Raw genomic sequence first — 26,541 nt, 5'->3', positions numbered from 1 at the left:
TGCAGCTGTATCATTGCAGGAACTCAATGATGATTCATAAACTCTGAGCATGGTGTATTCCCAACGCATAAGAGAAAACCAAAAAGTCTGCAAGAACAGCAAACTTCTTCCTAGAATTCTGGAAGAGAATAAAACATGCTCACAATGACCCAAACCCAACCAACTGCAGGAAACACGTGAATGTCCGTGTATAATGAAACCTAGAAGCCTTCTTGACCACCTCCTTGGAAACACCCAACCCAAGCTATTTTCAAATGGATGAAATCCATGCTGCTGTGCATACAGACTTCCACTACATCAGTAAGCAGAGCAGGTCACACTCAGCAAAATTTAGAGGGGAGCTGCTCAAAACTCAGAGAATCTCTGTGAGGCTAAAGAAACATCACTCTTATCCATCTACCCAGAAAAGGCATCTCCTGAGCTGTGAGGCAGTGATGCTTTTTCAGGACACTGGTGCAAATTCTGGGGGGTTCTATCAGAGAGAGTAGGTTAGGAGCAACTGGGAAGAGTCCTATTCACCTCTTTCTCCACATAGAGGATCAGATCTTGGGCCTAATTCTTTCCATTTTTCAGAAAAGGGGGAAGAAGACAGGACATCATTTCTACTTGCATAAAGTCTCTCTGAAGATTCCCTCAAACTTTTACACTAGAGGAAGTCACAGAAGGGTCATCCTTTGTGTGCATGCAATGCACACATAAATACTGTCCTTTCTTTCATTATTAGGTTCATAAATCTGCATTTGAGGTACAGAGTACTGAAGACTCAAGCACTGTACTAACAGTACTTTTCAGAAACACTTGATTAAGTTAGAGGCCATCCTATGGCCTTTTCTCTTGATAGCCTGTTATTATTCTTTCCTGTCCTTCTCCAATTCAGTCTCTGCAAACTGGTGCAATGCCAAAAGAGTGGGAGCAGTTAGAAAAGTATAAGTCAGGGAAGACTTCCAAGGTCCTCAGAAGAAATGCTGGTTATTAAGGGCTGGGATACATGCACTTGATTGAACAGAATCAAAGCTGATTCCTGGGAGGCAAAGGTTAATTAGGCAAAAGGCTCAAAAGGATCAATCTGTTCTAAACCATTATTTGTTGATTTTTTTTTTTTTTTAATTTTAAAAGAGTTTAAAATAGACTAGGCAGCTGAAAATATGTCCCAAATTCCCAAACGCACGAGATGAAACCACAAAAGGCCTGAGAATGCCAGGAACATAATGACCACAAAATAGTAACCTAATGAATAAAGAAAGAGTAAATCAAATACCTATATTAAATTATACTAAACACAGCAATCTTGTCCATATATAAATACTAACAAGAACCAAGTACATGCAGCGGCAATGCAAGTGAACTCCCAAAATCATTCAAAACTCAGGGTGACAGTCCAGCAGGCTTCTTTGTCACCACTTCCACCTCCACCTTCACTGATTGCTCCTGTGACAAACACTTCACTACATGATAATTCAGGCAACAGAAGAGAGTACTACTGCAAGTGGCACGTCTGTGTGTATGTGTGTTATATTTATGCACAAAAAAATTACACCAGTTGTTGCAACTCCCTTCTGACAGCAAACCAAAATCAGTTGCCTGCATTAAAAAAAGGGGGGTAGTTGCCATTTGGTTTAATTCATATAATGATAAAATGCACTTTTCCTCCTCAGTTTTTAATTTCTTATTATATTTAGCTAAGAGAAATAATGTCTTCATCCAAACCAGTTCACCTTATGCTCAATTGTTTTGAAGCTGGGCAAAATCCTCCATATAACGTCCACAGTCACAGGATTTTATTTTTTAATTTTTCAAAAGATGCCTGTTTCCTTATAATTCCACAGGAAAAGAAAGACTCACAGAGAATGTTGCATCTGTGGCAACACTGATTTCTTCTGAGTCATTAAACTGGACATGAACAGCTTATTTAACTTGCACTGAATTATTCAAATCTGTCCAACAAGGGAGGAGACCAACACTGAAAACAAAAATTTAGAAGGTCATAAAAATCAAAGGTGACTTAGAGCTTCCAAATATAGGCGTTATGTTATAGTGTACGCAGTCTCTGACATTTGGCTCTTTTTCTGGATTTTCTGAATCATTCCCTGCTGGGGGAGAATCTCCTAGTTCCAGAAACAGCGCCTTCTCCCACCCAATCCTGCCCTAGAGCAGCAGTGGAAAAACTGAGTAGTCCCTAGTTAAATAAATGGATATGCTTGGAAAGGGCACACCACCACACTACCATTCTGCCGTGAATTACAAAGCTTCCAGCAAAATTACGAGGCCTTGGGAGGCAAAGTGGTTAATTGTGACTCCACTTTAAAAATATGCCTCTGTATCCCAGCAAAATCAAATGTGATTTGAAATAGCCCACGTCCCTTTCTCTGTCAGGTATATGAACCATATGCTATCAAGCTGTCATGTGAAAGCTTGTCATGGCCATTTATTCAGCCTCAGAAACTTAAGGCAGTATTACTTTGCCATACATGCACAGCCTCATCTCAGAGAAATGAGTTTCCACAGTTAAAATCGTTACAAAGGAATACAATGAAAATTAGTTTGCTTTGTGAAATACTTGCTCAAGAGCAATGGTGCATCTTTATGGCAGTGAAACTACAATTAGCTGGTGACATCTGAGTGCCACTAAGATTTATCCTGGTGTTTTACAGAGAGTAAGCTCTGTAAAACAGAGCTTAAAAAATTCAAAGAAAAAAAAATTCAAACAGAGCTTTTAAAAATTGAAGCTTCCTGGCTGAATCTGGATACAGAACTCTGCAGTTTTTTACAGCACACTCTTAAGAAAGGGGTTGACCCTCAAGAGCTGGCTCCTACTTCGAAGAGGCTGGCAAAGCGCCACAGCCATTGTGCATTTCATATGCGCATCTTTTGCAGAAGACTGCATGCCAAACTGGAATTGTTTAAGTGGTGGAAGACACTAAACACTGGGTATTAAAACAAAAGAATGTGCGCAAGAAATGCTCCAAGAGACCCTACACAATTATTGAGGAGAGGCATTGTGATGAGGGAAAAGGAGCACTACAGAAACCAAGAGCAGTGCTTTGGTCAAGTGCACTTTTCTCCATGGCTCTTTCATAGGCAGCATATGTTATCTTACAAATTGAAGGACATTTTGACAAAAGGCTAAACTGAAGTGCATCATTATAACAGGTGGGAACCAAAGCAAAAACTGTATTAGCAGACAGCCCGTGTGTTTTAAGGACTTCCCACTCTGTGGCCAAAAGCAGCCCACCTGTATTCGCAGAGTGGAGCTTGGGAAGCTGGTGACAAGACTTTAAAAACAGTGTTCTGCAAGGGGCAGGCATCCAAAGACTTTGTCAAGGGGACTGAGACCTTGTCATCATGAGAGGGGGGAAAGTGTGGGTTTAGCAAGATAACACTCATGCATTACTACTCCAACAAAAGTCTCCAGTGCAGGCCTAGCCTAACACTATTGAGTCCGCATGTCAACACAGTGGAGCGTCAGTCAGCACAGCCATCTGCTGCTCCACACAGAGGAATGGCGTCAGGACCCACTGCCAACAACTGGGGTGCTCTCCTTACAGCATCTATCCCAGATGGTGAAGGAAAGGTCACAATAGATGAGAATTCCTCAAAACTGTCACTCAGCTAGCCCACGCAAAGGTTACTAAAAACAGAGCAACCCCAGCTTTGAATGAACATGAACATTCATCCTCCTACAACAGAGGTCAATTGCACAGTCCAAAGCAAAAAGTGAAGAAATGGAAAACTGTGAAGAGGAGCAGGCCAGAGGCAGCAAAGGCAGAAAACCCAAGTTTTGCATACCAGTGAATATGACACTCCTCCCTCTTGCACGCACCCAAGCCTTTAAACGTCAGAAAAGCCACAGAAAACATCTCAGCCTTCTGTCAGTCTTGACTACTATTTACAAGTGGTGTTGATGTTAAGCCATAAAGAATTTTGTTTACACTGATGCTATGCTCTTAGGTTGCCAGAAATGCAAAGAATATCGTAGTCAGAAAACAAGAGTCAGCAAATACTGAGGTTGCATCTGCAGGAGCCCACAGAAAGCACAAATTAGATATGAAAACTACCTGTCAAATAAGGGTAAGAAGTTAAAAGCCTTCTTTCCAAGAGCTAATTACAAAAGTATCCTATCAGCTTCATCTACAACATCACATGATACTGCATTAGAAAAGCAAATTTAGCTTATGGGGCATTTGAAGTGCCATTTATATAACTTCAACCCAAATAACAGAGCAGACGGTCTTTCTATCAGTCCAGTTGTTTTGTACTTCAGTAATGACTTTGAAGTGTGATGAGGGTTATGTGAAGCTTAAGCCTCTGGTTAGCCAAAAGCCACAACTGCATATAGCCTTTGCTCTTGAGTATCAGAGTAACACGGAAAGGTTTGGATTTAAACCTCCAGTGGATGCATCACATAGCTGTGACTCTAATCCGGGAGCAAATGTAATCCGTCCTCAGTTCTCAAAGTCAGTAAAACCGGCTGAGTCGACACTCTCCCAGCCAACAGCTGTCCTCAAACCAGCCTCTGCTCAGTTTGCTGGCAGAGATGCACCCAGCAGAAGGGACAGACCACTCAAAAAGAAAGTAGAAGCAATGCAAACATGCAGCCAGGCAGACTATGGCCTATTTCCACAGGCTGCTACCTTTCACTTTTTCTACTGCATCTCCAAAAATTCCTTGAGACAGTGTGTGGCAAAGAGAAGAATCTTCTACTAACCAAATCCTGAGTGCCTGTCTCTAGCAGCAATGTCCTCCACACAGGGCTATCATGAGGTCAGCTGTAGTCTTGAAAACCTCTAAAACACTAAGACACCATGACCTTGAGAAAACATCTTCCAGTGCTGCACCAGCTTCTGAGTGAGGAAGCTTCTTTTAAAGTCTGTTCTAAAGATCCCAAACCAACCAACTGCCCACTTGTACTAAAGCAGGGGGTTATTTTACCGCAGTGCTGGGCTATGGGCTTCCATTCGAGCTTCACAAGGCTTCATTGACACAGCTGAGTTTCTTCAGGATCTTCTGGATTCAAGTGCTACCATCTGCCACAGTGGCCACTCCCTCAAATTACACACTGTTATAGAGCATAATAACTTGTTACTCATCATAAAGGATAATTATCCTGCATGGCAAATATCTATTGCCACAAACGGTCTTTGTTGACAAAGGAAGAGGCTTATCTGACCAGACACAGGGGTTAAGTAATGTTTTCTTTCCCCTGCCCCAACAGTAGCTTGGGCCAGATTCTTTAGAGACACATGGTAAGGAAGGCAAAGGGTTTTTCCACTTTCCCTGCTGCTCTCATCTCTCATAACAGGATGCCACCACTGTCCATATAAGCATCTCATCTGGTGGTTCCCAGGCTTTCTGGGCTGCAGCCTGCTGTCAAGATTGAAGCTGCCCTCCACAGCAGATGACATGCTGTTGTGAAATATTTGACCAAAAGATACACAAAAGGGATGTCTCACCAACAACGAGACCACAGTCAAATCAGTCACACCCCAGGAATGAGGTAGGTGAAGGGCAACTAATCCTTTATTTGAGCTCCTGCCTAGGTCCTAAACTGTGTGGCATTTTCTGGCATGGGTTTATTAATGTGCCATGTTAAAAGTTCCCTTGAAGAAAGCACAGTAGAAGGCTTTTCCCCTTGTTGTATAATGTGCTTAGCAAATAGCACAGTTGAGTTACTTACATTCACTTATCACAGCAACCTCTTTGTTCTAGTATCTTATGACTTTGAGATCAGGGCAAACTCCATCAGTTAAGGAGCCTCATTAAAGTGATCTATTCATCCCAGAGTAGAGGAAAAATCTTAAGTTTCTGTGATGGAAGTTATCACTGAGAGTTTTAAATAGTGGAATACTTGTATGTGGAATAGCAGGTTTCAAATCAAGAGTGTTATATGCGTACACACATAGAAGCTTATACTGCCTGCAATAATTGGCACTGTTACAAAAGCAGATCTTTTGGTCAATGTCTGCAGAAACACTGTGCACAGCAGCCTGCCTAATAAATGCTTCCCTGCAGCAGAGATCTGTGCACAGAAGCATGACAGCTCACAGTTTCCCCTTGGTCCTAAGGAAAAGCCATGTGCGGTAGAAGCTCAAGAGGAATGCCATCAAAGTGGAGCCTCCTGAAACTCCAGGTGAATGAGCAGAACAGCAACGAAGCCAGAACCCCATGTAATTTCTAGAGCAATTCCTACAATTCCAAGAGCATGAGTCGTGACTTTATAGCAAACAGAATCCCTGGATTTGTCAGAGTGTTCAAACAAATAAAAAGCAAACAAATGAGAATTAGTGTCAGTGTCCAAGTGCACGAATTTGATAAGGAATAGTACAGCACAGCTGAACGAGGCCAGGCAAAGCAGCACTGCCCAGGCACCCTGCTCCCAGTGCCAGCACCAGGACCACGCTGGCCACGTCCATCCTCCTGGGGTGACTGAATGGCACGGCTCCGTCTCCCTCACTGGGCAGCAGGACTGATCAAATGCCAGAGGTGATCACCCAGAAAACCTTGCCCCATGCCTTGTTCCCACCACACAGCAGCTCTCCTGCCTGTGTAATTTAAAGTTCATGTCTCCATACACCATTCCCTGTGGACTTCCACGTGCTTTACAGAGGCAGCAAGCAGGGATGGCCCAAATAGCCAGGGCGTAGTCTGGCTGTCTCTTGCAACTGCAGACAACATGGTCTGAGCAGTCACCACTCCTGCTCAGCAAGCTGCATTCAGCAGCTGTTTAAGTGAAGCCAATTTACTTGGCAGACAAAGAAGCTCCCAGATTAACCTGGATCAGCCCTGGGTGCTGAGAAAGAGTAACAAGAAGCTAGCAGGAGAGCTCAGGGACATGTGCTGCTTCTTCTTCACTGATCAGAATGTGCTTGAAGCCACAGAGAAGTGATGACACTCATCCAGCATTGTGTCAGAGAGGAGGTGGGACAGACCCAGAGTGGCTACAGCTCCCAGCCAGTGTACTCCACTTAGACCACCTCATGTTTTAGTGCCTCATTTAGACATTTTACAGTGCAGGAATACATACACGTTATATAAGTGCTAATTATATAGTGTACAGGGCTCCTACTTCCAACTTAAGGGCAGCATTAATGCATTATTCATTACTTCAGCATTTACTCTTCACTATTTGGATCATTCTCTGATTTTTGTAGTAGCCCCCCTTCCTCCTCCTCCCTCCGCCTCCCCAGTTTAGTCAAATAGCTCCTAGCTATAATCTTGATTACAAATTGCAAGCCCTGGTTTTTAGAGAATTAATTATGGAGTCAGAGGAAAATCCTGGTGCATGACAAGTGGTAGTTTAGAAGCACAGGACAGCAACAGGAAGTGTCAGAGTCTTCTCAGCAAGGCCCTGTTAAGCAACAGAAGTCTGAGACTGTCTCTTTATCACAGGGCATCAAATAAATCTCCAAACAGTGAACAGCTGCAGCTTAATCCTAAATGGCCATATGCTGTTTAAAAAATAAGCCAAAATAAACAAAAATCAAAACCAAAAACAGAACACCTAAAAAATCACAAAGGCTGGGAGGATGGAAAGGGTCATTAACTTTATTTTAAAGCCCTTAATAAACACTGATGCCTGCAAACTGTCACAACTGCTGCAGTGCACAGCCAGTGTGCAGGTATGTCACCAGTAACAGTACAAAGTTGTAGAAATGACCATCACATAAATTGCAGAGGACTGCATCAATGGAGGAATTGTATTTAACCAGCCTGCTAGTATCCGCTGAGAAAAAAAAGGAAAGATTTAAGGTCTAAAGAAAGGAGGACTTGTCATATCTGCTTCACCAGATGCATAATAGTGGACAATAAACACGATTCTGCTGTGTCAGCTCTGTCACCGAAGGTTTTTCTTTAGAGAGGATACAGGTAAACAAAAGTAAAATCCCGAATCCTTCTAATTTTAAAAGACTGTGAACTTTTTGGGGATTAAAAAAAAAAAAAAATAAATCTTTTTAAAGCTCTTCAAAGAGCCATGGAAAGGAGATTTTGTTAAACACATGATTCTCAGCATCTTCTTATTTGTGCTACACAGTGTGTGTAGGGTAAAGATTTAAGACGCTTTGCCTGTGAGTGGATGCAGCCTGCCACGAGCTGCAGCAGTGTGCACTGCCTGAACTGAAATAACCCTGCACAGGCAGGGATCCAGCCAGACGTCTTAGGGGTTACTAGGATTCACACTGAAAGAGGAGAAACACTGACTCTCACTCTCTCTCACTAATAAAAATTAAAATTGCCAAAGGCAGATGTCTCCACATGCTTAAATTCAGCTGGATAGTATTTGGTTGGGATTGCATTGCCACAGGACTGAATAAGAGGAAGTTCTCTAATCTCCCTTGGTTAAGCAAAAACAGCATGTCTTTTTGGCTTTACAGAGAAAAGAGAAAAATAGCACACATGCCACACAGTCTCTGTACTGTAAGGCCTCCCTCTGTAAGGAAAAGAAGTTCCTGATGTTATGCAAGTCCTAGCAGTGTAAGAAAGGTTAATAGAGTTTACTGAACTTTTAATAGGGCATAACTCTAGCATACCTGCACTGCATCAAAAAGGTGATTTAATTCCTTTTCCTGTTTATTGCTCAATGACTAAAGGCTTAGAAAGGAAAGGGGTTTGGAGGCAGAAGCCATTTCTCCTTTCCATTCACCTTGCCTAAACATTCCAGTTTTTTGCAGATGTACAGCACACGTTAAGGGTACTGAAGCTTCCAGACACATTTATCACTTCAGTGGGACTGATGTTGGTTTGCAGTCCAGGTGGCCAGGATACCTGGCAAGAAGGAAAGCCTCCTGATGAAGGGGAGTCCATGGAACAGCAGCTTGGAAGGCACAGTCCCCCCATCAGGCTGGCTCCTCTCATGCACAATGCCAATCAGGCACTTGGGGCTTCCTGAATCTTAATCTACAGCTGAACTGCTTGTGGTCCCTTAGCGGCTCGCCAGCTTCACTAGCTTAATCAATAAAACACTAAGCAAGTGATAACCCTACTGTGGTATAATACTTATAAGCCAGTAAGGAAAATCACAACGCTTCCCCATGCCTGAAAAGACTGGCCAGGTCACAGATGATGAAAAGAAAGCAGCATTCAGTCACTTCACTGAATAAAAAAGCTGAGTGCAAGATGGCAATTTCAGCATCTCAGTAAGGTCACCATGAAGCAGCACCATTCTTGGGGAAAGGAGCATGAGGTAAAAAAAAAATTAGTCCTAATAGAGCAAAGAGGAAGGATGGGTGTCTGGGTGACACCATAGGTCACAGCCAACCTTTTACCAAGTCCACAGGATGGTCAGCAAGGCAATGATGACAAGATTGGGTGGTCTCACTCGGACAATGCCAGATGTACAAATGACCATGTAGTGACACAAGAGGATGAAGAAAGAAGAGGTACCCTTGGGAAAGAAAGGCTACAGAGGCTGCAGTTGTGCCTTCCTCTTTTATGAGAACATCGGGAGGAGATGACAACATACGTTACTTATCTCATGACATAAGCACAGGGGAAAATGCCAAGGACAGCTTTCCCAGAAAAGTGGGGTAGAAGAAGGGAGCAGAAAGGAGAATTTTAAATTGCCCTTCTCCTCTTCAGAGAAAAGCACAAATAGGCAAAAAAAATTACACATTTTAATAGTCAGCATGGGCAGAAAAAGAGGCTGAGCTAACAGCCTCATTGCTCATCACTGCTGAACAGATCTTCAGCAGTGATGCTCCTCCCTTAATTTAAAAGGATAGCAGGGTGCTCATCCCAGAGCCTGGGTTCCTACAAAACCTCCCACCAGCTGAAGTTTGCTGACTGCAACCAGAAGCAGAGAGACAACCTGTTCTGATGAGCGAGCAGGGGCAACTCGTGCGTGCGCAGATACAAAGACACCGTGCAAAGGGAGCTTCGTTACACCATGAGGCAGAACCAACACTTTGTTGGGATCAATCTACCCCCACTCTGGCAGGAAAACATGAATTAGTCAACACTGCCACAAACCACCACCTCACAACCAGCTCTGCACTGGAGAAATCTCTCACAAGGCAAACCATCTGATTTCCTAAGTCAGCAAAGCCAGCATGCTGGGCTTTTGATTTCCTCTCTGCCCTACCCCCATCCCAAAACACAATAATGCCTTAAAGCCCTTTTTCAAGAAGGGAAATACCCATCATGTCTACAGGATGTGAGGTGAAAGGGATGTGGTTAGGTGGAGGAGGTGGAGCAATGTGTCTCCGACTGCTGTGCCCTGTATGTCACACCAGGATGTGATACATAGAACCAGAAACATTTCATCTGGAAAAGAGCTGCAAGATCAGCAGCTCCAACCACCTGACAGCACCAAGTCCACTACTAAACCCTGTCCCTAAGCACCACATCTTTTAAATACCATCAGGGTTGGCAACTCAACCTCTTCCCTTGGCAGCCTATTCCAATACATGACAACCCTTTCAGCAAAGAAATCTTTCCTAATATCCAATCTAAGACCATGCATATCATTGTGGGATTTGACTGACTATCCACCTCCCACTTTAGCTGTCCTATCTCCCAGGAACACAGCCTTTTCTACAGGAGATGCTCTGAGGGATGAAAGCAAAAAGTGTGAGATTACAGATCACAACAGACCTGCAAAATTGTTAAGTGCAGCTCTAAGTTAATTCTGCTATTTTTTCAGAAACTATCTTCACCATTTTTGAATATTCCTAAGAGGCAAAACTTGAAAGTTAGAGCCTGACACTTCAAAGGAGTCTCCAACATCTATTTAGGGAATAGATAGGACCCACCATAGATCCACCATTGATTTAGGGATCCCAGTCATGCTGGCTGGTGCTCATGGTTATAGATGTTTCCAGGTTCTCGCCATTATGAGAAACCCTGAAAAAATCCCAGATTCAATCCCAGCTTCCCTCTCCTTAAATATCTCCTTCAGCAATCCAAATACACACAACTAATAACATTGGAAGGAACAGCAGAGAGAACAGAAGCACAGCCAGATGTACCAGAAGTTCTAATTTCACCTGGGCTCCTGACCTGCTAGAAGGCAGGAAAAGTGATAGAACTTAGCTGGAATAAATTTTCCTTACTCTTCTTTCCCTTTGGACCTGTGAATGCCTTGAGAGATGTGCAAAGTCTTCTGGAGCCGCACCTTGAGGCCACCATCTTATAAATGACACAATCCAAATTTCCAAGGTCAAATCCCTGCACCAAAAGATGCCCTTGTAAAGACATCTGAATATATCTATTTATTCATTACCTTGTTCTCTCTCTCTCTGCTTGTATCTGGGTTTGGGGGAAAAAAAAGCCAGTTCAGTAGAAAGCACCCTCCTCCCTGTCCCATTAACCTGCTTTTATTTCCCCAGGCACCAGCACACAAAAAGAAACAGCAAACCAGGTGTGGATCAACCTCTGAGTGGCTGCAAGAAGGGGGATGGGGGGTATGGCATTTCTTCCTGCTGAAACCCAGCCCCACTACTGCTAAACATTTGTGTTTCTTGTTGGCAAGCCAGGAAGCAGATAAATGGAACACAGCCACAAGCCAGCCTGGCTAGCCAGGCATCCTCCCTAACACACCACAGAGCCAAAGGCTCATCCCACCATCACACCATGCAGCCGCCCCCTGCTTTGGCTCATCGCTAATTCAGGGTTGTGTTATTCCCAGGAACCGCCGCTTGTGTTCCCACATGGAAAGCCAGCAAGGGAACATGCTAGCCTTCCGAAAAACCATGCTCTGTGAGAAGGAGGGGATTAGGAGGGAACAATGTCGGAGTGTCTTCAGTGAGCTGGAAGCAATCCCAGCTTCTAGCTGCACAATGACATGCAGGAAGGAGTTTTGAAAGCTTCTCAGTCACAGCAGACCTCTGCGTGCCAGGCTCGGAGATGTCTGGACATAAGAATGGCTCTTACAGCATAAGGATGCAAGAGGACTACACAGCCCCCCATGCAGACCAGCCCTGGCCAAGTGGAGAATGGTGGCTCAAGCTTAGCTTTTCCTTTCTTGGCATTGAGTGATAATTGTGTAGCCCAGATCCTCAACCTTATTGAGGTCAGGGGCTTCGGCACAAAACAGTCTTAGAAGCACCAGACTTCTGTGGGAATGAGAAAGTCTGCTTTATGCAGACGCAGAGCTCTCCAAATATTGGAGCTGAAGTGCAAATGTATCTTGGAAAGGGAAGACAGAAGGAAATCGTGCTTGATGGGATGCACATACTGGTGCAAAATTATGTCTTGTGCAGCTTTTGGTATGATTTGCATGTTTTGTAACAAGATCCAAGGCAAACTCTTAACAAGCTCCAAGTCAAACAAGCTTTTAACAAACTACATGCAGGGCATGAAACAGGATTATGTGGATGCTCATGAAGATGTTCCCCATAGGTTCTCCCTGATGCCCTGGTCCCCCACTGCCATGCCACACATGCCTCCCACTGATCTTCTCAGGCCTGAGCAGGGGATAACACCCCAAAAACAGTGTTTTGGGGAAATGGTGAAACTGACAGCAGACACCACCAGGGAAAAGGGGCAAGAACATTGAATGCTGAGCCCTGGTGACAATTTTATTAGATTCAATAGTGGATAACATAAAGAGGCAACATAAAGAAGGCACTAGTGATTCTTCTCAAGGGTGTTTACAACCTGCAGGTCTACAAAGGCCATGGAGGAGAAATTATAAACCTTTAACAATGCTGATCCCACTTCAGTTTCTTGATTATTCTGAGGAGGAAGTAATCATTGCTCCATGGAAATCATTCCAGATTATTTGAAGAGGTGTGCCTCACACAGACTTTGTTAGCATGACTGACTGCCTGCCTCCTAAAGTTGTGCTATAAAAACAGCCTATAAAAACAATCAACCCAGTAATTTAATACCTATGGGCAATAACACAGTACTAAAATATATCTTGCCATTCATTGCACCCATAAGGCAAAATGCCAGTATGGAAAACAAGACATAAAAATAGGGCGACAGGGAAACATGCAGAAGTGTTTGATTGGATGAAGCGCTCTGGAGGATAAAAAAAAAAGGGATAATCAAAATGTCCAAAATTTAACCACCAATTCAGTGGGAAAAAACTTATAGATATGACAGCATTTCCAAGAACATCCCAGTTTTGAGGAGCAGACCTGGGAGGTGAAACTTGAGCCAAGCACAGGGAGTAACAAAAAGGGAAGCAACAATCTCTGTGCTTTTTTTGGATGCTGGATTTATGCTGTTGTATGACCCTTGCTCCTTGATAACATGAAATTGGCCTGTAGCAGATAAATACACATGGATATCTCATCTCCAGAAGAACTGAAGTTTTTAGACCATCATAGTTACATTCCTACTGAAAAACACACTTAGGTATGAGTTAAGTGAGTACACACACTTTGTGCCGGTCTGGCTGTAGACTCCAAAACAATAATCCAAAATCTATCACTAAGCACTCTAAAAACTGGAGCACAGGGAACCTTGTGTGGGCAACTCAGGCTTTCTCCTACTAATACCGGGGATTAGCCAAATCAATTTGGCACTGATGATGAACGACACCGCCATGACAAAGCTGATATTCCTCCAGTACTTTCTATTTTTAAGAGATATTCTGAACAGAGTGCTGTGCTGAAGAGCTGCTAGACAAAAAAGATTCTTCTGATATAAATTCATCAGTCTCTCCTCACAGAGCTGACATCTCCAACACTATCTTCAGGAAGATAGTATGCATATGGAAGAGGAACCATAAACTGTCAGTGCAGGATGCACCCCCACAGCATAATCAGATAGGAAAAAATACTGAGTACTCACACTGCCAAGCGCCTAACGTACATAAAAACTCCTTTAAAACTCTTTAAGAAGTTAAAAATTATACCACATCCAACACCTCAGGAAGCTAACAATTTATTTCTCTGCAGAGCTTTTAGTACCTCTGAGGAACAGAAATAGAAAACATAAATACTTTTTTCCTTTAAAGCAATGGTACAAGAGCCTCCTCTAATTGCAAGAATTCCTAACAGCCCCAGACATAAAAGGCAAGGCTGCAGTATTCAGGCAGCTTTTGCCTGAAACTTGATATATCTTAAAAGGCACTGATTTTCAAACTGCCTGGCAAGAGGCCTCAGCAGAGAAAGAAATGCTGCAGCACATCTTGGAACAAGAAGATGGCATTGGAATGATTTGGGGGAAGTATTACACATGATCCAAGGAAACTGAAGTCCTCAGCCTTGTAGGTGAGAGATGATTTCATTCAACCCTCATGGTGTGAAAGCAAAGGCTTGATCAAGCAGCGTTTGAGATAACTGGAAGTGTTCAAGGTATGGCAAGACTTGAACATACCAAAAAGCCAAGTAAAACCAGTGAAAAGGCTTTAGATCCAGGAGGGGTGGAAAGAGGACATGGAAAGGGGACTCATGTTCAGGTTGCAAGAGCAAGCTTCAAATATAAGGTCAAAGATAGAAGCAAGTTTATGAGGCAATTTCTTTTCAACCTATAGACAACCAATATACAGATATCTGCCCAGTTTCTTACTTTCAGTTTCTTTTTGCCAGATTTCAGAGCTCAGCTGGGCAATATAGGTCACCATCATCCTTGCATCCAGCTCCTCAAAAAATCTGCTGCACACACACACATAGAGAAAATTTAAAAAAAAATTTAAAAAAAGATGGAAAAATGGATAGAAAAGCAAGTCAAACTTCAGCCAAGTCCAAGTACTCTCAGTTTAAAATAGAAATGGGAAACACCTCATCCTTGGAGGTGGCTTTTGCACAGCTTCCATCCAGCAGCATTGCTTTCAGAACTTTTACTGACAACAGCCCAGGGTCAACATTTTTGAAATATCTATCTGTATCTATATCCAGGAGCTGATCACTGAAAGTGTATCTTGTCATTTAAGCCACAGCTTCCTTTTGTGCAGCGCTGCTTTGCACTAGAGAACTCAGAAGCAATAAAAACATGACATTGTAGGGGTTTCTTGGTAACCAATGGGTAATCTTCACCAGGAGATCCCTCTGGGATGTGCTGGAAGTACCTCTGTGCTATCTGCCAGCATTACTGACCCCTTTGCCCTCACGCAGGCCACATGCTGCTTATTGCTCAATGCCGTGTTTTCAGGAGAGCAGCCAACAGGGACGGCAGTGGGCAGCTGGCAGTCTCCATGAATTATGAAAGGGGCCTGTAAACACAGCTAGAGATACTGGAAAGAGCTGTACAAAGGACTAGCAGGAAGATATAGACAGATAGATAGCCAAAATTTGCACTGTCATTACTGCCAGAATCATAGGAAAACTTGGGCCAGGCAGAATAAAGGTTGCAAAGGGCAGTCAGGTATCACTGCAGTATTTTCTTGGCAATAGCACTTATTTTAGCTCTTAATGCACCAGCAGCTCTGGTGTTTTGTGTATGGGGGCAGAATCTCCTGCAGACACAGTGTACTTCTCCTCCTGCGTATTGTGGCACTGGTATGTGCCTCACCACCATCACAAGAGGGGAACAACTCAAAGATTTCCCTAAGGCAATCCTTACAGAAAGGAAGGATTCCATCACTGTGTCCAGTGGAAGAGCAGTATCTGCCCATATTAGCTTAAAATGGGATTACCACTGGAAATTTCCTGCCCTGTTAGAAAAGCAGACTGTTTTAAAATAAGTCATATGGGTTGTTCCCAGCTAAGGCTATCCTCCCTGACAGGGGTTCACACTATTCCATGTTTCTGCCTGCTTAGAAGGAGAAAAAAAGAGGAGTAAGGCAGTCATTTAACATTCTACAGGTAGTAGGTTTGACAGCAAACCCGAAGAACTTGCCTTGCATGTATGAAAGGAAAACTTGCCTGACAGTTCATTTTTCAACACCTAATTAAGACCTGCTTTTGACACAACACCCTGCAATTCAGCAGTATTGAGACGGAACCACACTTGGGCTTATTTGTTTAAATAGAATAAATAAAGAAACCAAATATAAGGTTTCTAAGTTAACATCCAGCGCGTATCCAACAGCACACTGCTTCCAGTTTGGCAGAAAGGTGGCTAACCTTTACTCCAGCCAAGCCTGAGCTAGAGAGAGTGGGCACTGACCGGCAATTACCTCAAGGGAGCCTGGAGCAAGCCCTGGGCAGCGGAGCGCCTCCGCACCCGCACCCGCAGGGCTGCGAGCGACACAGCGGCACGGAAGCGCAGGGGAGCAGCGGAGCTATAAATACCGAGGAGGGGAAGGATAAGTCTGAAGGCAAAAGCAGCAGCTTCTTTATTGCGCCCGCCGCGTGAAGCGGAGGGAAGGGCGGCTCTGCAGGACTGGCGTGCAGCAAGCACGGCGGATTGAGGGCAGGAAGGCTGGCACTGCCTCACGCAGCCAGAGCAGAGCTGATCAATTAGCTGTTCAGTAACCCATTAACAACCCGTTCAGCTGTGAATGGCTCGGACAGCTGTTGTAGCTAAATTTGCACAGGAGATTGATCACATTACCTGAAACACCTCTAAAACCAGAGAGAAAAATAGCCACGCAGAAGGAAAAGGAAATTTTCTGGTTCTTCCTCATTACCCATATCCATAAGCCTACGGTGAGAGCTGCTCCCAGGTACAGCCTTGCCCATTGGGATTTTCAAAGAGCACAAGGGCATTACTGCGCTCTCCCCCCAGCTCCGTGACAGACACAGGGACAGAACAGACAGACAGACTGCATAGCCATGAGGCTCCCTTCCAGACGGCCTCAGTCAGAGGGCTTCCAATCCATCCTGCACAAGCAGGCTGCATTAATTCCACTGCACTCACAGTGCACACCCAGTATCCACAGCGTTCTCAGCCATCCCTAGCACACACGACAATATAACCCCAGATGTATTTTTCCATAGGAATCAATTGTTTTTTAAATTATATTTTTATACACAGTTGAACTTTTGGAATATGCCCGCACATGGGGCGTATGCAGGGTAAACTTATTTCTCCTGCTCAATGGCCTCTAATAATTTTACCAGAGGCACTGAAAATAACAGCTTGGTGCTGACACTGGGTTCCTTCCTGCACAAAACCCCCAGCAGCAGGGAGGGAAAGGAGGTCAGCGGCACTGAGCCTCCCCGCCGGTGACCGAGGCGTTTAAAACACTCGTGCCATTTGAAAATGTCACATGGTCTGATCAGGGCATGGATATGCTGTATAAGCCAGGGGTGGGATGAAAGAGTTTATTGACAGAAAAATATCCTTTTTTACCACAGCTACGTATTCCCTCCATATTTATCTACTACTGATATGATGCCCACTATGCTTTTGGCACCGTACAAGGCATTTTGGAATCCACTGTGGAGCACCCCGGCCTGAGATGAAGGAGAAGACAAATGTGAGAAAGGAGGTCTCTAGTAGGTCTCCCCCTCCCCTCAGCAAAGCCATCATGCACTTTTACTCTTTGATAAATCAGAGGGGATCACCAGCTATTACTCAAACAAAGCACAGTACCTCTTCAAAATAATAATGAAAAAAAAATCTGGAAGTGAAGAAGCTATTGTGTTCCTATTTTTAAGCACTGTTATTATTAATGTGCCACGGTTCTTGTCTCTATCACCACACCATATAATAGTGTTAAGAAATTACTGCAGCATATTGTAATTATTTCAGTAAGCGCACTGTGCTTCCATCTGTCAGCTTACACTTGCATTACAATGAGGAACAATGTGACTTAAAGTTACATGCACACTGTAATCTATGACCTATCACCTCTTCTCTGCTCATCCAGCCAACTCTTGAAATCATGTTCCCAAAGAAACATTAATTAAAGACTAAAGAAGCAGGGTCCTCCTAACAATTAAGCTGTAGGAAACACACTGAAGCTCAACTCCATCAAGAAGGATACAGCTAAATTTGAAAAAAACTCATTGTGTCTTAGATGTCCCTGTTTAACACTGTTGGAGACCCATGTTCACACTAATGCTAATATGCTTGGTTGCAGAGACAGTGTTTTCCTCTAGTTAACAGCAAATGACCAAGTTTTTGCTTGCACCTTGTCAGGAACTCAGTAGCCCTTGGTTCTTCTTTCCCAGTAAGAAATGGAAATGGTTCTATTGCTCTTTTCAAAGACAAAGTTAGAAAACCACCCCTCCTGCAGCTGTACTGCAAGTTCCCAAAGCACAGAAAAAAAAAATCACAAAGCATTAAATATTTCTGCTTAGAGGAAAAAGCCCTGTAGGTACCTAGTCTGTCTCCCACAGCCATGTGGCACAAGATTTCTGAGAAGTCAAGCAGAATGAAGCTATAGTCTTGTGGCCTCTGCTTGTGATTCAGGAACAGGCAGTACAACATCACTTAATAATTCACCAATTTATTACCATAAATCAGCCAGCCCGTTTAATCTTTGCCGCGTGGAATAAAGCAAACATTGCAGGATCTACAGGAATAAGCTGGCAGCTCTGGTTTACCAAAATACCTGCAATGTGAAACATGAATCCAGTGACACAAAATAACATGTGCAAAATAGTCAAGCAGGCATGGATTGAAACTATGTGGCCATTAAGTGCTGCCAGATGTATCAATTAGACATGTTGGGAGAAAATAATAACATATGAACCAACTCTTTCCCCACTAATCTGTTTCATTTTAGTCAAGCTTTATGGCACAAGTAACAGTGGCAGGGCATGGTTATAATTTTAAAAAGGAGAAGAATAATGTTTATTTTATATGGATAAGCCAGCCTTTAACTATACTATTTTCCCAGCCACATTCTCAACTTTAAAGCAGATAAAAATGACTGGTTGGATACAGCTCTTGAATGTTCAGGAAATACGCTGAAACTGCAATTGTGCAAAGTTAAAACAATGCCCAGATCTCCACTTAAAACAGAAAATCCCTGGAAAGGCTACTCAGGGGTAATTTCAAGGGTCTGTCCTACATTCCTATGTCATGTCTGAGGAAGGAAAGCTGTGGGGCTGTGGCAACAGAGACCAAGCAGGATCAAGCAGCTAGCTCAGTGCATTCACCCCCGAGATCTCCTGCAGAGCACGTGGCTCCAGATGCCTTCTCCAAGTGTCCGGCCACAGGGATGGCGTACACCCTCCACAGTCTTGCTGCAAGTCCACCCACTGCTTTTAATCTCTCCTGCAAAAACCCAGGAGCTGCAAAGTATCTCAAACAAGCAACCCACCTCCTTCAGGAGGAGCAGGTGATGCCCTTGTACCTCGTAGAGGGGCTCAGTACTGCATCCCTGTGAAGCAAAAGTTTGGAAATGGAATTCAATTAATGTGTTATTTTATTAATTTGAAACTGATATCACCTGCTCCCCCAGCAGCAGTCCTGAAAGGGGCTGGAATCGCTCTCCAAAACGAGAGAGGAGTCCTAACCCCAGGGAGAGGGCAGAGTACCTCAGAGGAGTCCTAACCCCAGGGAGAGGGCAGTGCTCTTTAGCATTAAGCTTGGCAGCTTCATGTGATTTTACACAGGCAAAGGAATGGACCAAATCCTGAACAGGAGTAAATGAGTCGAGTTTTATTTCACTGGAAAATACAAATCTCCAGGTGTGACCTACTGCTTTCCCATGCCACATGGTATGCAGAAGGCAGTTCAAGACTCCCACTAGTCTCCAGTAGGTAAAACATCATTGTCTCATGCAGGTGGAGGCCAAAAAAAACCAACAAAAAAGCCAATCCCCAAAACAACAGCTCTTCCATCACCCCACATTTTGTCCTCTGAGGTATCAGAGGACAAAATAATGGTGGCTTTATATGCATAATTTTTTCTACTGCTCATTAAAATCCTTTGTGAAGTACACATAAATGATATCATCTAACAATTCCTTTTTTTCTTAAGTTTTCTCCGAAGTTAGAGGAGGCAGGATTTCCTCTGTATTACATAAGGAGAAGAGGGTGTATTTGTTCTTCTGCTGTTTAAGACTTATTAGCATGGTCAGGTTACTCGGGCCAGGCCCTCTTTCCTGATCTTTTCCTGCAGGGGAATTATTCTTGGCAAGGCTCCAGCCTAACCCAATGGAGGAAAAACCACGTAGCTTTACAAAGAGATATAAAACAGACGCACTTCAGGACTTTTACCAACCACTGGGAGCTTCAGCAACAGCATAGAAACAACAAATACAAGCTGGTGATGAGCCTCTGAAGTGTGCAAGTACACCCATCACTACTACCATGATAAATTACATGATGTCTGCTCCATGGGGGTGTAATCTTTTTCCATTGTCTTGATGGGAAACCCAATACTTTCCTGGAGGCAAGGTACCACACCATACCCCTTCCCAAGTAAATTAACAAGGCCCAGTAGCAAAGAGCTGCCCCTTGTAAAACCACACCTCTCAGCCCAGACCAAGAGACTGGAGAGGAAAGTACAAGTCCCACCCTGTTATTTAGTGTAGGGGAACAATGGCAAAAGTGGTTCTCCTGCCTCCAGCACCTAGTGCAGGGGCCAGAGCAAGATTAACTTTTCCTCATGTCTTAATAGGAAGAGACTGCTTCAGAGGCTGGCTCAGAAAGCTCTCTTTTTATTAGGTGACAAGAGGATGTGCTTAAGGTCTCCTGGGGCAGGTAAGGTTAAGAAGAGGAACTTTCAAGCATGGTGGCACAGCAAGGGTTACCCAGGGCTTACCTGTCCACCCACTGCCTCCCAGGAAGCAATTTTGGGCTGAGGTTTACCTATTGTTCCCCCAGCTGGAACACTGATTTAAGTCCCAGACACAAAAATTGAGATTAATTTCTTGCCTTTGAGAGACCTCTATGTTTCTGTTTAACCAAACTGAAAACAGCTCACCAGTTACAAACCTTGAGAAGGAAAAAGGACTGACATGTTCCTAAGGCTTGCTGTCCATGCCAAGAAAAAACCCCACCAGTGCTAAGTACAAACCTTATACTGCTATTTGTATTTATTACTCCAGGGACATGCAAGCTATAACTTTTTTTAAAGTGAAAAGAGTCAATCACTGGAACAACCTCCTAGGGATGAAGAAGAGGTTTTCAAATCTCTAGCCTGTGTGACTGGATACAGGGATAGATAATTTCATCCAGGCTCCCCTCTCCAGGAAAGGATGGGTCAGATGATATTCTGAGATCACTTTCAACTTGAGCTCTTCTGTGGTTCTGCAGTTTTTGTGACAAGTGTTAAGGCTTTATTACTTACACTTTTTGCATGTAGAAGATGTAACCACACCAAGAAGCTGCCCAAAGAAAGCAGCAGAAGGAAACAACAGCTTGAACTGCTTGACATCTGAAAGGAAGAGGAGCTGGGCTCTGTGGGCCTTTGGACGCACAATCATCTTGACACACGGTCCCCCTCCTTTAGATAGAGTACAAGTTCTGGCCTTCACACCCCCTATCAATTTTCATTCAGTCAACTACAAAGTGTGTTTCCAAGGGAAAAAAAAAAAAAAAGTTAAGAGGTCTTCACAAAGTTGCTGCTCAGTATTACAAAGCATCATGAAAACCAGTTGGAAAACCTCCACTGGAAACCATGCTGGGGAAGGTGCACAGCTGATCACTGCCCTTGGCTACTTGCAGCCTTTGAAGCACAAAGACACACCTTTACAGTGCCCTGTCTGTCGGTGTTGCTCATGCCTGCCCCACACTTCTTCATGGGATCATCCAGCTGGCACCCTGACAGCCACAGAAAGCAGGCACAGGGTGTCACAGGGTGTCACAGGGGCCACGAGCTCAGTTTATGGCAAGGAGGGACAGGCCTGAGGCAGGTGTGGATAAGGAGTGGCAAAAGTACCCTTCCCTATGGACCTGGTGTATGGGACAGTTCTAGGGTGCTTCCACTGTCCTTGTCCAGAGGAAACATCCTCTGGGGTTGGGAAGATGGGGCTACATATTCTCCACAAAAACACTTGCTGCCTTTGACCTGAACTTGCCCTTTTAATCCGTGCTGCTCTTACCCTACATTTTTCTTTATTTTTTTTGGTGAGAAGAAGCAGTCGGTTCCCTCATTCCCCCTGAGAATGGGGAGGACATGGAGGTCAGATAGAGGGGATGACCTGCATCCCCAAGACAGACCAACTCTCTGTCAATAAATCCCAGATTTTCAGAACAACACCTGCAAGAAACACTGCAGGTTTGGGCAAACTCACCCCAGACTTGATACTTCAATCTAATTATGTGTCATGCTCGCCTCCTCGTTCATCATGCTAAGCTATTCTAAAATTACCCTCTAGTCCTCTGAATGAAAACACCTCGCTCCTTCACTTCAAACACTGTGATAAACATAGATCCTTGTAATATGAGAAAAGAGGGTGAGGACCTTGCTGTATTTCATTATTTTTGCACTACAGCAATGAATTTCAAAATAGCTTAGCAGTAGTAGTCATGCTTACTGATTTAGTGTACATTCCCTTCACTGCTCTTCAGAAATTTAGCACTTCTGGGAACAAGTATGAGACTTTGAATTAGGTTTTTTTTTTTTTTTCCTCCCTTCAGTAGGTTACAATATGACATTTTCTTGCTTTTTGTTTAGCTTGAATGAAAATCCGGCCCTCTTTCCTTCCTGCACAACTGTTCCCTTAATGCAAAGGGCTGGAAGACAGGAGGAGCATAGCCTCTAGCCTCACCTGGAAAGAGGCAGTACTTTTCCCTGTTGTTAACACCTGAAAGAACAACCCCAAGAGGTTTTAAAGCTACTTGCTGTGACCAGGTCATTAAAACACAAAAAAACCCAACCAACCAACAAAATTTTAAAAAGCAAACCCCAAGGCAAGGCCCAAAGCAAGCCTTTTAACTGGCACAAAAGTCCCCAATACATAAAATCTAGATTCTTTGCTTCTCTTTACACAGTTTTACTAATCTTCTTGACTTGCTGTGCTTTATTTCTGGACTTAAGAAACCAGGTGAGGCAGCTCCTCCAGCTGTATGTACTGCAACAAGACAGTACTCCAGCTCCTGAGAGCATCCCGGACTACCTGAGACCAGCCCTGACTATAAGGAACCAGCATGAAGGAGCACCCTTATTCCTGCACATCAGGGCAGCAGCAAGCAGGTGCCCATTAGCACAGCTCACGAGAGCACCTACTGTCAGGCCAAAGAGCTTTCAGATCCACCTCCAGCGTGGGTCACAGCTGGAGACTTGAGCAACACATGTGGGACACCCACAGAGCACCTTGAAAACACACCCATGGATTTTGTGAGGCTGTGAGTGCTGGCGAGCCCCAGTGATATATTCTTGCTTGGAGAAGCAAGAGGTGAATTTCTCCAGCTGACTGTCTACTGACGTTGATTTACCTGGGCAAAGATTAGTTTGCAAGGCATTCTGTCCATTCCCAGGGTACACAACCTGAGCTGGGAGTGAGACCATGGAGCCCAAAAAGCAGAATGAAGGCAATTTCTGGCCTCAGCTGAGGCTGTTTTACAGCTGCAAAGCTCCACTGACCCCAGCAATGCTCACACAAGCAAGAGGAAATTTCTCCCTGAGTTGCTGAGTATAGCTTTTCCCAATGTATATATTTTTCCTGCATAGTGTTGCTTTTTTCTGTTCCCACATTTATTTTCCCAGGGAAGTTTTGCAGGCTTGTCTGTGGATGCACATTGCTCTCATTTCTTTCCTGCTTCTCACATTATCACAAATTGGATCAAGTACAGAAAACAATTGCATCGTACTCACCCTGTGTGATTGATGACACAGATATGTGCAATAAAACAGAACAAAAACAAGTACTTCTACCAGGCTCCTTTGAAACTTCAAAGTATCCAGGAGACATTTTACAGCACCCAGCACAACTAAGGGCCTGTTGGCTAAGCTGCACAGAAACTGAGCACCATGCAGTCTAAAGGCAAAAATTAAACAAACTTCTAGGGCCACACTCTGCACACACAATGGCCAGTTTGGGCTAAGGCACCTTTATTTAATAAGCCACTACATGATCCTGGTTTTTGTAATAGGTGGGCCATCTTGTTTGGAGCTTTTTCCCCCAAAATGTTGAAGTTGCAGAAGTGACAGTTAGCACTTTACTGGATGAGGTCCTTAAAAATTCCTTATATACATACATAAAGCACATAAATAAATCACTAAAGTCACTTTTCTTCCAAACCTGCTTACCAAAACAAACAAAGAAAAAACAAAACAAACAAACAACAACAAAAAAAAACCACCAAAAGAAAAAAGAGCAAGAGAGAGTAGAGACAAAGGGGGAAGCACAGGATACCTGAACTAGCAAAGCAGAATACTGACAGATGTTAGGCTGAAGCCATCAGTGTAACATCTCAATAACCCTGCTGGTCTACCATCTTCATTTTGGGTATCAAACAGTGGTGGCTGTGAGATGATAGATGTTTCCTATGAGGGACCATCAGGCTCCCAAGCAGTGCACAGCAGAGGTACCCCTGGCCACAAATACTGTACTGCAGCACAGGATTTCATATCACTGTCACCATCCTGCTCGCATGCCTGACCTCTGCAACCGCACCGACAAGAGCTGTTATTCAGCGTATTATTGGAAAAGGACAGAGATAACAGCTCATGAGCACTTCCCCTCCCCACAACATCCCTTTTGCAGAAGCCCAAGAGTCCCCTGCCCATATTCATTTCCTGCTGGAAGTCTGAGTCACAGCCTGAGAGAAAAGTAACTTTACCTCTGTTGTAAACTAAATGTCAGATCAGCTGGGACAGATTTGACACATGAAAAGAAATAGGCTAGAGTTATTTCAAAATACTTACTGCAATCTACATTTCTGTGTCCAGCAGAAAGTTTAGTATGGCAGATATCCCCAGCACTCTTGCCCAATTACACACAAAAAACAAAACTCAAACACTCAGCTTCGCATTAACACCTGAAGTACCACCCTGTCTGCCACACCACCAAGTGCTCAGTGCAGTCAGGGCACAAAGCCTGACACAAGGACAGCAAAGCCTCCCCAGGCAGGTGCTCCATGTCTCATACCCCCAGGGATGAGCAGTCCCTCCGGCTCAGGAGATGCCCCATGACCACTCATTAACAAGCTGTGTCACCCTTGTGGGACGAGCTGTGGCATTCCACACCTGTTACACAGCCCTTCTCCTGCTACTGCCCCCCAGCTTCTGGCAGGAACAGCTCTCCATGACACGTTCAAAAGGCTCTTAATGGAGAAACAATCCCTGACCAACCATTAACAGGCCTAAGGTGACTGCAACAGCCCAGTCCCCCCTGCACAGCTGTGTGCACACACACCCCCCTCCTCAGGAGCTCCACTGCCTATCGAGGATCACAGCAGCTCTATGGAGGGACAGCCACTACAGTCCCAGTGTTACGACTCAAACACAGTTTCATGCAAGAAGTGGGAAACATTTAGTAATCTCAGGAAGGAGTGAGTCCCACTAGGATCACAACAAGACTCTACAGTGCCCAAACCTCAAAGGCATGAGCCTACAATCCTGCGTGGAGCTGGGCCTGCAGGCCGGGTGCTGCCTCTTACCTGTTCTCCAGCAGCGTCATGCACACCACCTCCCGCACGCCTGGGTTGTTTGCCTTCTCAGTGGAGCAGCTTTGCAGGTTCCACGTTGCCACCCTGAAGACAGGTCTGCCATCTCTCACCCCCCCAAACATCTCCACAGAGGGACGAGTGGATATGATCTGGGTTGGACCCCCGGGAGGAAAGTCCAAGTCCTCGCTCTGGAGGCTTAGAGAGGTGGGGCTGGGGTGAGGCTTGGCCGTGAAGTTGAGGCCACCATTGGTATTTGTTGAAGGGGGCCTGGAGCGCTCTGCAAAAATCTGGTGCCTGATTTTGTCCAGAAAGGAGGAATTGATGCAGTCCATCCTCACCAGGTCCTCGATACTTTTGAAGGGCCCATGCTCTTTACGGTAGTCCACAATGCTGTTGGCGATCTTTTCAGTGATGCCACGGATGCTCATGAGCTGTGCCGGGGTGGCCGTATTGATGTTGATCTTGGTGGCGGACAGGTGGTGCTCAGAGGCCGGGTCCTTGCGCACGGAGCTGGGCGAGTGTTGCGCCGAGCTGCCCTTGCTGCTCACGCAGATCTCGAACTTCACCTGCTCCAGCTTGGCCGCCCCCACCCCGCTCACCAGCGCCAGGTCCTCCACTTTCTTGAAGCCGCCGATGTACTCGCGGTACTCCACGATGTTCTGGGCCACCACTCGGGTGACCCCGGGCAGGGTCATCAGCTCCTCCTCCGTGGCCGTGTTGATGTTGAGCCTCTCCTGGTTGACGAGGATGTTGCTGAAGTTGCACGCCGCGCTGAACTTGCGGCTGTGGCACAGGTCGGCCGGGTCGCGGGGGATGGAGCGGTGGCAGCCCAGGCTGCCCCCCATCTCACCGCCGCCACGGGCCGCTGCCGGAGCCGGGGGAGCGGGCGCGGGGCGCTGCCGGGGCTGCCCGCCCGCGACTCATGGACCCCCGCGGGCAGCCGGCGGCGGGGCAGCTGCGGACAGACCCCGCTCCGCCACAGCCGCCCGCTCAGCGGAACCCTTCGCCCCGCCGAGGGGCCCCCGCGCCTTTCCTCGTTCTTCTTCTCCTCCTTCTCCCCGGGCACTGCCTCTCTCCGGCGCAGGAGGAGCCTCCGCAGCCTCTGCCCGCCCGGCCCCGCTCCGGCCCCCGGCGCTCGCAGCCGCCGCTGCCCCGCGCCCCGCCGGCGGTAGTAGTAGCTCTGCGGGAGCCCCCGCCCCTCGGCCGGGCGAGGCGGGGCCGCCGCCGCCGCCACCGCCCCCCGAGGAGGCTCCGG

At 45.2% G+C, this 26,541-nt stretch overlaps 1 protein-coding gene across 1 annotated transcript in view; it reads right to left on the bottom strand.

Annotated features, from left to right (window-relative positions):
* Positions 1-26,268, bottom strand: part of EEPD1 (endonuclease/exonuclease/phosphatase family domain containing 1) — a 63,927-nt gene extending 37,659 nt beyond the window's left edge. Inside the window, exon 1 of the mRNA XM_041466471.1 lies at positions 25,278-26,268. Within this exon, the coding sequence (XP_041322405.1) occupies positions 25,278-26,131 (854 nt within the window). The 5' untranslated portion in view covers positions 26,132-26,268. The remainder of the gene's footprint in view (positions 1-25,277) is intronic.
* Positions 26,269-26,541: the final 273 nt, after the last annotated feature.

The sequence above is a fragment of the Pyrgilauda ruficollis genome, unplaced genomic scaffold, assembly GCF_017590135.1.
Source record: "Pyrgilauda ruficollis isolate IOZ18807 unplaced genomic scaffold, ASM1759013v1 scaffold2, whole genome shotgun sequence".
Lineage (NCBI taxonomy): Eukaryota > Metazoa > Chordata > Aves > Passeriformes > Passeridae > Pyrgilauda > Pyrgilauda ruficollis.
The sequence above is the reverse complement of the archived record's forward strand: the minus strand, read 5'-3'. Positions and strand labels throughout refer to the sequence as shown.